The following is a 14,117-nucleotide window of genomic DNA, read 5'->3' as shown; positions in this document are numbered from 1 at the left end:
AACAAATTGTCATTATTAAATTACTTTCAAACAGGATGCGTTGACATGCAAAATGGGTTTCACATATTGGGCTTCCTCCCATGATCCTCTCGACTCCACACTAAGATAGAGATATCTATCAATTTCTTACCATTTGCCGCAATGAGAATAGAATCTAACACTCTAACTATAAACTTTGCTCCTCTGTTGCCTCCTCCACCCAACACACTATTATTGATGTTGACCTTAATAAAGCTAATGGGTGAAAGTTTTCGAGTGATGAATATCATCCCACTATAGCAACTAAAATAGAGGAAACTAGATATTCCTGGCTGATACAAAGTCTCCTATAGTAGATGAGCTGATAATCTCAGCTATCTACAACATTTACCTCTCCTATATGAATCTCGGGGGATGGTGACTATTCTCAAATATCTAACTATTCTTAGCAAGCCAAATCTGATAATAGATGTATGCAACTCAATGCCTTGTGCCATACTTAAGGCTCTATTACCGCATCTTGTAAGGTACGCAAGAAAGGCTTATACCGAGGAATGGAACGAAATGACAATAGAAGGCATATCAAATAACCTCCACAACTGCACCATTTTAGGGCATTAGAAGAAAACATGCTCCATCAATTCATTCACGATTGGACAACGATAATAAGTGAGGAAAATATTCGACCACGTCCTAGCTAGCACCTCTCAACATGGAACTGGCTCCAACTAATCTTTAACAAGAAGAGGGCACCCTGGGATGAACCCTTAGTCTCCAAACCCATAGACTATTGATCCTATTCACCCGTCCTTGACTGTAGAGCATGCATAGATTTTTGGATTTTACTTTGGAGTTGTATGTAGATCTCCGCATCATCTTGTCAAAAATAGCATTGTAGGGATATCTATGGACAAGATCTTGTCTGTCAACCAACGTGCAAACCGTTGGGTAATGAAGGGAGTATTCCATCTCTTTTTGCCGCAAGGAGCAGGCAACAAACCCTAAAAACCCCAACAACCTCCTAATTAATAGTAGTTGGGCATTGAGCCAGAGGAATATCGAACACCTAAACATCACCCAGCACCTCCACCGACTTGCCATCACCAATAGACCATCCAACATTTTGCATCACTATATAAGTGTGGGCACATACGTTCTTCTAAATGAAAGAACCGATATGGATAAGTTGAGGAATATGCAAAACCGTCCATGATCCATATTTGGCTGCATTCTTCAATTGAGACTTAATTTTTGGGCTGAATCGGATAGCAGAGTTGAGTTGATTCAGTTCTTGACCTGAAGCTATGCAATAATTCATTATGATCTTATTGATGGTTGAGGCATTAACTCTATTATCTGAGCAGGTAACAAGCAGTCATCAGTGAAGAAGAGGTGAAAGATTGTATGAGCCTCCTGATGAAGGCTGATATATCTCAAGCATTTGGTTCAAAGTGGCTGCTCAAAAGATCTAGACAAAACATTAGCGCACATGATAAAATATAGAGGGAGAAAGAACAACCTTCGGGGAAGCCCAATACGAGCGGAAGAACTCGGTGTGCCGTAGAAAGGAAGGCTCCCTAACCTAACTATGCGTGTAACAGCCACCTACACATACCGTATGAAATAGAGCATGTTGCCCCTTGATATAGAAGCCATAGTTTTTGTTGGTAAATATATGGAGGCCATATTTCCTACGCGTGGACTTCCAAAGACGCAAGGCGTGGTTCGCCTACATGCAGCATAAACCATAACGGAAAGAAAAAATTTTAAAAGATGCCTAGTAGACTCACCATACCTAGTTTTGGCCCGCTAATTGAGATGAAAGGTTGCTGAGAAATAGCCATCAACCAACTATTTTCCTTACTGGTTAAAAATAGTGAAGAGTAGATAAGCTACAGTATATGTAGAATGTATGTCCAAATCAATGGGTTTTTTAAAAAAAAAAAATTATATCATGCTTTTTTTATTGTGTTGTGGGGGGGCGCATTTTATTATAACACCCAGTATACTAAAATATTAAGTATCACAAATGGACATTAACTTGCATACTAGCATGCCGCATGCCTGATTAGTTGGAACAAGTAAAAAGTCATGAGCTATATTATGAGTGATCAATTAGATATGGGATCTTAGGCAAAGTAATTTGATGCCTCACTGAAGAAGATTTTTCCCAATTTCTTGTGCAAACGAGCAATTTAAATGTGACTAAACCATAGTACAACCTTAGGAATGCAAAGTCTTTGGTTATAAAAATGGAAGGTTCTTAGATATTAGGTGCATTGATTTTGTTCGGAACACCCTTGTGCGCAGATGAGTGGTAGAATTGCTTCATGTGCGCACGCACATGAGAGCTCACTGTTGCTATACATTCTACCAAATTTTTGCAGGTGGATCTGCATTATATATTATAGTCCAAGAATATCAATGATGATGGAAACATGAGGATAGAGATCGGAAACATGTAGCTTCGTAGATCAGACCAAAATATATGCAAGTAAAATTTCTCATTCACCTAAAAAATTAACCACCCCACAAGGGATAGCACAGTTGGTCGCACGCGTTAACCCTATCTCCCACATTCATGATTCGAGCCCATGGGATTCGATTAAATGAGGAGATTTAATCTTTGATGCCCAGATGCTGGGTGGTGGGGTGGTATACGGGATCTTCTGATGTTTGTAGCACATAAAATCTTTTAAAATAATAAAGCGTTAGCATCAACATGCATTTAGGCTAGCTAGTCTACCGTTTGCTCAACCCAAAGGCGAGATCAATGCTGTCAATAGGTTGGGCTAAACTGGATCACATACTTGATCTAATTTAAAATTGGGCCGGGTTAGTTCATTAATTACGAGCCCGACAACCCAACCCAGTCTAGCCCAACATGTATGTAGAATATGCATAAATGCATGTATGTTGGACACATATACTAAACAATTATAGTAAAATTATAATACTAAAATTATCTAATATATACTTAAAGATCCAAGTAATTTAAGGAATTATTCTCGTAGTTAAGAATTGCACATAAATTTCCACTTGTAAAGATGACTGTTCTTTTTGACTTTTGATTTGTCGGTAATTTGGATTGGCCAACCGTCAATTGGAGCTCACTTCTTGTTTATTGGACCAAGCCTGGACCCATGCATATTCGATTAAGTATGAGTTGGACTGAGCTTAGACTCGGTGTCTAGTAACCTATTGTGAGCTGGAAATCATTTATGCCCAGCCCAACCCACCCAATATACATTCCTACACAAGCTTTGGCATTATGATAATGGAGACTTATGGTTGGTCGTCCAAAGTAGCTTTCGAGTCGTTATTTGTCCAATGATCTTAACCGTGTAATCCAGAAAATTGTGATCAGATAATTACTGTATTCATTTTACCTTCGCTTGATATTTGTTTCTGCAACATAAACATTCTCTCTTATCCTTGTTAAGCATTACTCTAAAAAATTATTTCATGCTCATTAAATCAAGGCCATCCACACATGGAGATATATGTGATCCAGAAGTCGGGAAGCTTGCAATTGCTCTGATTTCAAACCTAGCGCTAAGGCTAAAATCAGATTAGATATGGATCACATGCTAATATATTCATATCTATGTTTATTTTATCTGACGAATATAAATATAAAAATAAATATTATTTAAATATAAAAATTTAAATAAATATTTATTTTAAATGAATACGGATACAATTTAAATATTAAAAATATGAATATAATTACGTATATAACTTAGATAATTAAATTTTATGATTAGAGAATCAAAGATATTTCTAAATAGATGATAAATCAAGTAACAACATATTTATATTATTATATATTTTTTTAAAAAATTAATAAGTACTATATAAAATAATATAAAATTAAATAAATATAAATATAAATATTAATAAATTTTTAAATTTTTATCTATATTTATATTAATTTGAATATAAAAATAAATCTGATAAATGATATCCATTCCATTTTCATCCCAACGGTGCTGTGGTAATCGGTTGCATCGTTGACGTTCGGCTAGGGTCAAGAGCCCTTTTCCTAAGTAATATAAAAAAAAAAATTAATTATCAAAATAATTTAAATTTGAACTTATTTATCGGTTTGATACAGAAATGATAAAACACCATTTTGAATGGCGTTTTATCATGCCACGTCACCCTCCCCATCCCCCCCTCATTTTCCACATGGACTAGACGAGGAAAAAAAAATAGAAATGCCATTCCAAGTGGCGTTTTTAAAAACGCCATATCATTTGGCGCTTTTAATTATTCCCCTCAAAAGAAAAAAAATAGAAAAAAATAATAAAAAATTTAAAATTAAAATTTTAAATTTATAAAAAAATAAAAATTATAATTTTGATAAAAAAAATTATCATTTCAAATTAGTATCCTCATTTCAAATTATCTTTTAAAAAAATTAAAAAAAATAATTATAAAAAAATTAAAAATATCATAAAAAAAGCATTGAAAAGAAATAGAAATTATAATTCAAAATATTAAGAAAATAAAAATTTTAATTTTAATTCAAATAAAAATCATCATTTCAAATTACAATCTCCTTTTGAAATTAATTTTTTAAAAAATATCATAAAAAAATTAAAAAATTATTAAAAAAAATAAAAATTATAATTTTTAATAAATTTTTAAAAATAAAAATTTTAATTTTAATTAAAATAAAAAATAAATTTAAATTATTTTTTTCATTTAAAATTAATTTTTTTAAAAAATATCTAAAAAAAATTTAAAATTTTTTAAAAATAAAGAATACCATAAAAAAATGAGAAAGAAATCAGAAAAAATAAAAATTATAATTTTGAATATAAAAAAAATAAAAATTTTAATTTTAATTTAAATAAAAACCATCATTTCAAATTACTTTCCCCATTTTAAAATATCTTTTTAAAAAATATCTGAAAAAAATTGTTGAAAAAAAAATAAAAATATCATAAAAAAAGAATTTAAAAGAAATATAAATTATAATTCTAAATTTTAAGAAAATAAAAGAAATATAATTCTAAATTTTAGAATTATAATTTATATTTCTTTTAAATTTTTTTTTATGATATTTTTATTTTTTTTCAACAATTTTTTTCAGATATTTTTTTAAAAAGATATTTTGAAATGGAGAAAGTAATTTGAAATGATAGTTTTTATTTGAATTAAAATTAAAATTAAAATTTTTTTATATTTAAAATTATAATTTTTATTTTTTTTATTTCTTTCTCATTTTTTTATGGTATTCTTTATTTTTTAAAATTTTTAAGATTTTTTTAAATATTTTTTTACATATATTTTTTAAAAAAATTAATTTTAAATGAAGAAAAAAATTTAAATTTATTTTTATTTTAATTAAAATTTGAATTTTTATTTTTAAAAATTTATTCAAAATTATAATTTTTATTTTTTTTATTTTTTAAATAATTTTTTAATTTTTTTATGATATTTTTTTAACAAAGTTAATTTCAAAAGGAGATTGTAATTTGAAATGATGATTTTTATTTGAATTAAAATTAAATTTTTTTTTTAACATTTTGAATTATAATTTTTATTTCTTTTCAATACTTTTTTTATGATATTTTTAATTTTTTTTTATATTTTTTTTATAATTTTTTTAAAAGATAATTTGAAATGAGGAAACTAATTTGAAATGATAATTTTATTTTTATCAAAATTATAATTTTTATTTTTTTATAAATTTAAAATTTTAATTTTAATTTATTATATTTTTTTATTTTTTTGAGGAGGAATAATTAAAAGCGCCAAATGATATGACGTTTTTAAAGAAGGCGTATGGAAGGGCGCCATTCTAAATGGCGTTTCTTTTTTTTCCTTACCTACTCTACGTGAAAAATGGGAGAGGAAATGAGGGGTGACGTGGCATGATAAAACGCCATTCAAAATAATATTTTATCATTTTTATATCAAATCGATAAAATAAATTTAAACTTAAATTATTTTGATAATTAAATTTTTTTTTTATATTACTTAAGAAAAGGGCTCTGGGGTCAACAACCTCTGGCAAACCCAGTCAGGTCCGAACCTAAAGCCGAAAGCGAAACGTCGGCGCCTGTTCGCTGCCAAGGGTCCAAGGTTGGGCGCGAGGGCCAAGGCCCATCACCGGTCATGCTTCACTAGCCTTTCCTCCAAAACCCTAGTCCTCACCCCAGACTCTCTCCTGGAGTCCTGCTGCAAGAGCGGGCAAAAGCTGAAGAAGGAAACGCCCCACCACTCTCGTGGTCCTGGACTACTTCCACCTCGCTCCGACTCCAAAGCAAAAGCCAGGCATAACTCTGCAGCTTCGCTGTTGCTCCTCTGCTGGTAGCGGAGATGAAGAACCTGAAGCTTTCTTCCCAGCACTCGGCGCAGGTCGATCTGCAATTCGAGGGAGAAACGCTTCTCCTCTCCGCCTTCGACATCGAGCACAACCGTATTTTGTTCGCCTCCTCGGCCAACGTTATCTATACTCTCCAACTCCCTCTATCTCAAGTACGCAAGAAAATGCTCTGTTAACTTCCATCTGATTCTAGGGTTATGTAGATGCCTCCAATTCTTTTTCATTTTTTTTCCTACAAACTGATACTATAAAACAGCCGGACGTGCTTGTTAAATTTATCGTTTACGCATTGAAGGATTGGGTTTATGCGCCGACCGATTATTCTCAGATGGATGCAAGTAACGTCAGGTGATTCAACTTTGAGCTAATTTGATTCCTGCAGAAAGAAAAAAGAGGAAACGAAATGAGACAAAGGGAATTCAAGGAGTTAATCGTAGGAAAGAGTTCGATTCCTTCTATAGCTTACAATTTATTACCTAAACACATATCTTACAATTTATTACCGAAACGAGAATGCTGTGATGATTCTAGAGTAGTATTTAGTCTCCAATGGAGCAAATGCGTATCAAGGTTTACTTTGTAGGATTAAGGAAATTTGCAACCAGGAGGTTGCATGAGGTTCATTCACATGATGGATGAGGGCGAAGAGCTTGTATTGTATTTGTATGCAAAAGGTGAAATGATGGAGAGTATGCAATTCCATTCACAGAAACTGATGAATATAACAATGCCATTTATAGGGATGTTGCTTTGAGTTGTTCAATGTATATTTTCCTTCTTTCGTTCTGTTGGCCTAACTCCATGTACGAATATCATCAATCTAGAATATATCCTTGTTTTGTTTGTGGTTAATTGATGTGCATTTATACTGTCACTTTATTTGTTGGGCTTGCTGTGCAAGGGTATGTGGTAGTTGAAACTAGAATTTTTATGCTGTATACGTTTTTTTCTTAATATTTATCCATAACATTCATACATATTTAGCCTCTAGAAACATAATTTTTAAATTTCAATTAATCAAACAAAAATGTTTAGATGGCTTGATAGGGGTCGGTTAAAGCCAAGTTTTCTTATTTAGTTCTTGGAAATTTGATTTTTTTTTTCTTTTTTTGAAACTTTTCTCATCATGCTGTCACTTATTGTTGCTTGCACCTTTATCTCAAGCCCCAAGATTCATTATCCATTACCTTCTTCACATCGGAAATAGGCTAGGAACCAACAACTTATTCATGGGACAATGCATTTACATGCATGATGCAAAGAGAGAATTATTTACATGCATTTAACCTCTTGTTTATTTTTATGTAGCATCTATATGAAAAGGGAGTGCCATGGAGCAAAGCCCTTTTATCCCCAGAAGCTGAGCCAATAGATTTGGAAGCAGGGGATTCCATAGTTGCAATGGATTATTTGATAGAGAAGGAAGCACTGATGGTGGGTACTTCAAGTGGCTGCCTTGTACTATTTATTGTGGACAGCAGAATGACTGAACTTATTGGGAGGGTGGAGGGTGGTGTGAAGAGCATTGCTTGTAGTCCCGATGGAGCTCTTTTCACTGTAACAACTGGATCAGGGCAGTTACTAGTCATGACTCATGACTGGGAAGTACTGTATGAAACTGCACTTGACCCTCAACTTTCCAATGTATGTTCTGATCTCCCTTTCTAGAACTTCTTTTCCACATGAACAAAATCTGGTCTTCAGTTTATCTGATATCATTCACTTTGCATGTTTTGCATATAGACCTGCCAACTCTTGTTCCTCGTGCACCTTCTCTTATGTACACACACTAAATTCCGATTCTACACTTCTAAACCCTTTTTTATTTTTCTAGTGAGAAGGAGTGCACTTAGAAAAATGTTTTTATTGTTCTATAGTTGCCTGTTTTCAGTTTACAAAGATGATAGCATATTCTTCACCACATTTAACTCTGCAAAGTTTTAGTTGCAAGCACTAATGTAATACATTTTATTTGTAAGCTATTGATTTCAGCTATGAGTATCTGCACAATTGTCTGATTACATTTTCTATCCGAGCATGGAATAAATTTGGTGAAAACGTGGTTCTGCAGATGTATGTAGATAATTTAGTGTATCTGATTAATTTTATTGCCAGAATGTGGCTGTGGATGACATGGATGGTTCTCCTGGCAATGGGTTCCAGAGTTCCATTTCTTGGCGAGGTGATGGGAAATATTTTGCTACACTTGGTGGGGTTCGTGATTCTTCTTCATTGCAAAAGCTTAGGGTGTGGGAACGAGAATCTGGAATGTTGCATTCTGCTTCGGACTCCAAGACCTTTATGGGGAATTCCTTAGACTGGATGCCAGGTGGAGCTAAGCTGGCAGCTGTATATGACAGGAGGGCTGAAAACAAATGTCCTCTTATAGTATTCTTTGAGAAGAATGGATTGGAGAGGACCTCTTTTTCCCTTGACGAGCCTGTAGAGACAACAATTAAGATCTTAAAATGGAATTGCAATTCAGACCTTCTTGCTGCTTCTGTTACTTGTGATCAGTATGATGCTATTAAAATTTGGTCTTTTAGCAACTACCATTGGTACTTAAAACAAGAAATAAGATACTCGAAGAAGGATGAAGTGAAGTTCACCTGGGATCCAACAAAGCCATTGCACCTAATTTGTTGGACTCTGAGTGGCATGATTATAAGCTACAACTTTGTTTGGATCACCGCTGTCACAGAGACCACAACAGCATTGGTTATTGACAACTCCAATGTATTGGTAACTCCCCTTTCTCTGTCCCTCATGCCACCTCCCATGTCTCTTTTCATTCTGAAGTTTCATACTGCTGTTCAAGACATTGCGTTCCTTTCTAAGAGCTCAAAGAACTATATGGCTGCACACCTCTCTGATGGCAGTTTGTGTGCCGTGGAGCTTCCTACAATGGATTTATGGGATCAGTTTGAAGGCAAGGAATTTGGAATTGAAACTTGTCTCTCTGATTTAAATTTGGGAACTTTTATGCATCTCACTTGGCTAGATTCACATATTCTTCTTGGTGTATCTTGCTGCCGGACTGATAATTGTTCAATATCATTGAGGGAAGATGTTCTTGCACATCAACAGCAGAAACATGCTAACAATTATTATTTACAGGAGATTGAACTTGTATGTTCTGAGGATTCTGTGCCTGGTTCTGTCTGTTCTTCAGGTTGGCATGCAAAGATCTCCAACACATTGTCACTAGAGGGACCTGTTATTGGTATTGTCCCTAATCCAGTGAAAAGATCTTCAGCCTTTGTTCAGATGAATGGAGGAGCCATTTTCGAGTATACTTCAAATATGAAAACCATGAGGGTTTATGCGGGGTCACATTCTCATGAATTTGATTCTGCATATGGATTTCCATCTTCATGCCCCTGGATGAAGGCTGTTGTTGTTCGTGACAATGGCATTATGGAATCATTACTTTTTGGGCTTGATGACAATGGTAGGCTGCATGTTGGCAAAAGGGTATTATGCAATAGTTGCAGCAGTTTCTCATGCTACTACAATACTTGTGGAGTTACTGAAGTGGTTTCACACTTGATTCTTACCACAAAGCAGGATATACTGTTTATTATCAGTATTGATGACATTTTGCATGGGGATCCTGAAGTAAAATTTGGAAGTTACAGCAGTAGTCAAAATCAAGGGGAGGAAAATAAGGAATATGTAAATATATGGGAAAGAGGGGCAAAATTGCTTGGTGTTATGCACGGGGATGAAGCAGCAGTCATATTGCAAACTAATCGGGGCAACCTCGAATGCATTTACCCCAGAAAGTTGGTTCTTGTTTCAATCATTAATGCTTTGGTCCAAGGACGTTTTAGAGATGCAATGCTAATGGTAAGGCGACACAGGATAGACTTCAATGTTATTGTTGACTATTGTGGCTGGAAAACTTTTCTTAAATCAGCTGCAGAGTTTGTTAGTCAAGTGAATAATCTTGGCCACATCACGGACTTTGTCTGTTCAATCAAGAATGAGAATGTCATTAATACTTTGTACAAGCCATATATTTCTCCACCGACTCTTACTGAAAACCCCACGAGACAATCAGAAGGTTCTCAGGGTTTTGGCACAGAAAGCAAGATTTTTTCTGTATTGCTGGCAGTTCGGAGAGCCCTTGAGGAACGGATACAAGAAAGTCCAGCAAGAGAGCTTTGCATATTGACCACTTTAGCTCGTAGTGAGCCTCCTGCGCTAGAGGAAGCACTTAACAGAATTAAAGTAATCCGTCAGTTGGAACTGTCTGGGGTTGATGATGGTCGGCGAAGATCATATCCTTCTGCTGAAGAATCTCTAAAGCATCTCTTATGGTTGACAGATCCAGAAGCAGTTTATGAAGCTGCATTAGGCTTGTATGATCTGAACCTTGCTGCCATTGTAGCATTAAACTCTCAAAAAGATCCAAAGGAGTTCCTTCCTTTTCTCAAGGGACTGGAAAACTTGCCTCCTGCTGTTATGAGGTATACAATTGACCTAAGATTACATAGGTACGACAGTGCACTTAAACACATTGTTTCAGCAGGTGATGCCTATTATGAAGATTGCATGAATCTCTTGAAGAATAACCCTGAACTTTTCCACTTGGCCTTCAATTGTTTACTGATCATAGCAAGAGGAGGCAGGTCCAGGAGGCATGGGGTGATCATCTTCATGCTGAAAAATGCTTTGAAGATGCTGCCGTGGCTTATTTATGCTGTTCCTCATATCAGAAAGCCTTGAGGGCATATCGTGCTTGTGGTGATTGGAGAGATTTGTTTACAGTTGCAGGGCTTCTCAAACTAGGAAAGGAAGAAATTCTTCATCTAGCAAATGAGCTCTGCGAAGAATTTCAAGCACTTGGGAATCCAGCTGAGGCTGCTAAAATTGCACTCGAGTATTGTGCTGATGTTGCTAGAGGGGTTAGCTATTTTATAATCGCCCGAGAATGGGATGAGGCTCTTAGAATTGCTTATATGAATGAAAGGGAGGATTTAATCTCAGATGTGAAGGATGCAGCTTTGGAATGTGCCACTACATTGATATCTGAGTATAAGGAGGGAACAGAGAAAGTGGCGAAGTACCTAGCCCGCTACCTAGCTGTGCGTCAAAGAAGAATAGTTCTTGCTGCTAGAATTCAATCTGAGGACAGATTGGTGAATGATGCTGATTATGATACTGTTTCAGAAACCAGCAGTAGTTTCAGTGACATGAGTGCATACACCAGAAGGTATGCTCTCCAATCTCTTTTTTTTTTTCTTCTTCTTTATTTTTTTTTTAATTTCATTATTTTTTGTATTGTTTTCCCTTAATGTTCTCTACTCACTTGCATATTTTACCAACTTCATGAAAATATTACTTTTGCTTATACTGATTTTGTAGAAATTGTGTATCACATGAATCAAGAACGTATGCAAGTCTTCTTCACCTTCAAATTATCCTCAATAGTCTAGTTTATTTTAGAAAATCTTATTTTTGTTAGAGCATTACAACTGTGCTTAAGTAAATTTCAGTCAGCTTGTTGATGCCTTCTGCTGCTGATTGGTGGACACATGTTAATGTTTAGTTCTCTGCTGTCTCACCATTATCTTTAGGAGAAAGGGAGTGCTTCACTATTAAGGTTATGATAACACCCTTTTCAAACTTTTATGCTTAATCTACTAACCGCCCTAGTGCACCAGTTGTACTATGAAACTGTGTAACGTCCCATCCTCTTGAACCTATTGACAATGAGCTGTTTCTTTGGAAATTACTTCTTTGAATTTTGTAACACATCCACATTGTTTAATGGCAATAAAACCTCTTCCGTTCCTAAGGCTTCTCTTTGCATGATTTTCTAGCAACTGCTCATTGTGTTGGGCATATTTTGCATCCAGTTTTACCAAAATTGATTTTGCATTTGCTTGTGCCTCAAATAAATCATCTGCTTGACTGTTAACAGGACAGCAAAGGACTCAGCGGCTTCCATCAGCTCTAGTACTGCCAGTAAGTCACGAGACATGAGACGCCAAAGGCACAAGGGTGGAAAAATTCGCGCTGGAAGGTTCAAAGATGCAAAATCCTTTTCTTTACCTTATATTTGTCAATCAAATCTAGTGTTCGATTTTTCTTAATAGAAGCAACAAAGAACTAATCAAGCTGATCCAAATAGATTGGGCAAGGCTTGATGCTTATGGTACCTAAGTTGTTTATTTTTCTTCAATTCATTTCCGTGTCCTGATCCACTCCAAATATCTGAATGTTTACAGCCCTGGAGAGGAGATGGCACTGGTTGAGCATTTGAAGGGCATGTCTCTAACTGCCAGTGCTCAACGTGAACTCAAATCCCTGCTGAAAGCTCTTGTGATGCTAGGAAAGGAGGAAATCGCTCAGCAAATACAATGTGTAGGAGAGCACTTTCAATTAACTCAATTGGCAGCTGTGAAACTGGCTGAAGATACCATGACGAATGAGACAGTTGATGAAAACGCCCATACGTTGGAGCATTACATTAAAAAACTAAGAGCGTCGCATCATTCACAGGCCCTCTGTTGGCAATCAAAAGTATTGCTGTCACCTTTGCAGGTAAAAATTTTTAAAATCACGCATTGTTTCATATTTCTTTTTTTTATCAAAAGTATGCATCTTATAGATGTCTGTTCTCAGGGGCATCGAAATATTCGTGGCTAGCACGAACATGTTTGTGGGGATACACATGCAGAGTAACGGAGCCACGCGGGTGCATTTTTTTTTTTCCTTGAAGCGGCATCAGTGATTTCCTTTTTCCCTTCAGTATGCAGAAGTATGGGCTAACTTCAACCAGTTGGTGGCGGGATATTTTTGATTGAATCGCTTGTCTAAATTATATCTTGTTCAAGCTATCCTCTTGGATTTTATTTTATGAATGATCCATTGTAATCGTTTGTGTCAAAAGCTTATCCGTCATAATTTTGCGAACCAAATTTGGTTCATAACGTTATCCGGCAACCTTGTAATTGGAATAAAGTTTATTATCGTACTAATTTTTGTCTTGCCTTGGAAGATAAGAGATTCCGGTACGCTGTTATTCAAGATTTTTGCTAGGACATCGGTATCTACATCCCAGTGGACCTTTCGTTTTCTCTGAATAAAGATATCCTGCTTTTATTGCAACCATAAATGTCTGCTGTGGCCACTGCTAGAGAGACAAATGAAGTCAATAATGTCGTGTGTCATAGTGTCCCGCGTAATTAAGCAAAGAAGCCAGACGTCCTGCAATGTATCCAACTGACCCTCTTCTCAAGACTTAATTACTCCTGCCAGCAACCCCATATGAACGAAATTGAATTCCCTTCAGCTCGTACTCTCAATTTGCCTGAACAGCTTATGGTTTAAGTGGTAGGCTGTACAGGTCCTGTGGCTGAAGAAGTGCAGCTTTGGAGCAGTACAATGGACCTACTCGGTTAATTTGAGGCCCTTGGGGGTTGGCTAATTGGTTTATGAAGACTATACGTCTAGATTTTAAGTGCCAGTTTTTACCAGCCATTTGTTGGAGGATGATTGGCCTCAATCTGAGGAACTAAAACAAATCTCATAGAATGGATCTGTGGGGACAACTTTAAGTCGGGCAAAATACTAAAATCGCCAGGCTTGATTCAAAAACCTTCGCATGCAATTTGTTTACCTATGTAAGTTCTGCACCATCTAGGCGACGCATGAACCTGCAAAGCATCTCGAATGCTGAATCAGAAGCATCTGTGAGCAATATGCCAGTGCATATCGTGAAGGACAATGCTGGTGGTCACCAATCGTATCTAGCGGTAGGGATTGGTGCGGACTCGGTGGGTTTTAG

The 14,117-nt window shown here is 35.6% G+C and overlaps 1 protein-coding gene across 1 annotated transcript; it reads left to right on the top strand.

The window, feature by feature from the left end:
• The first annotated feature begins 6,157 nt into the window (after nucleotides 1-6,157).
• Nucleotides 6,158-13,122, top strand: LOC105056970 (elongator complex protein 1). The gene is given in 7 exon segments (XM_010939372.4): nucleotides 6,158-6,471; nucleotides 7,628-7,963; nucleotides 8,435-10,901; nucleotides 10,904-11,537; nucleotides 12,249-12,350; nucleotides 12,556-12,871; nucleotides 12,953-13,122. Coding segments are annotated over 7 exon segments (4,038 nt in total). The 5' UTR covers nucleotides 6,158-6,312; the 3' UTR covers nucleotides 12,977-13,122.
• The last annotated feature ends 995 nt before the right edge of the window (nucleotides 13,123-14,117 follow it).

Source organism: Elaeis guineensis, chromosome 14 (assembly GCF_000442705.2).
Source record: "Elaeis guineensis isolate ETL-2024a chromosome 14, EG11, whole genome shotgun sequence".
Lineage (NCBI taxonomy): Eukaryota > Viridiplantae > Streptophyta > Magnoliopsida > Arecales > Arecaceae > Elaeis > Elaeis guineensis.
The sequence above is the reverse complement of the archived record's forward strand: the minus strand, read 5'-3'. Positions and strand labels throughout refer to the sequence as shown.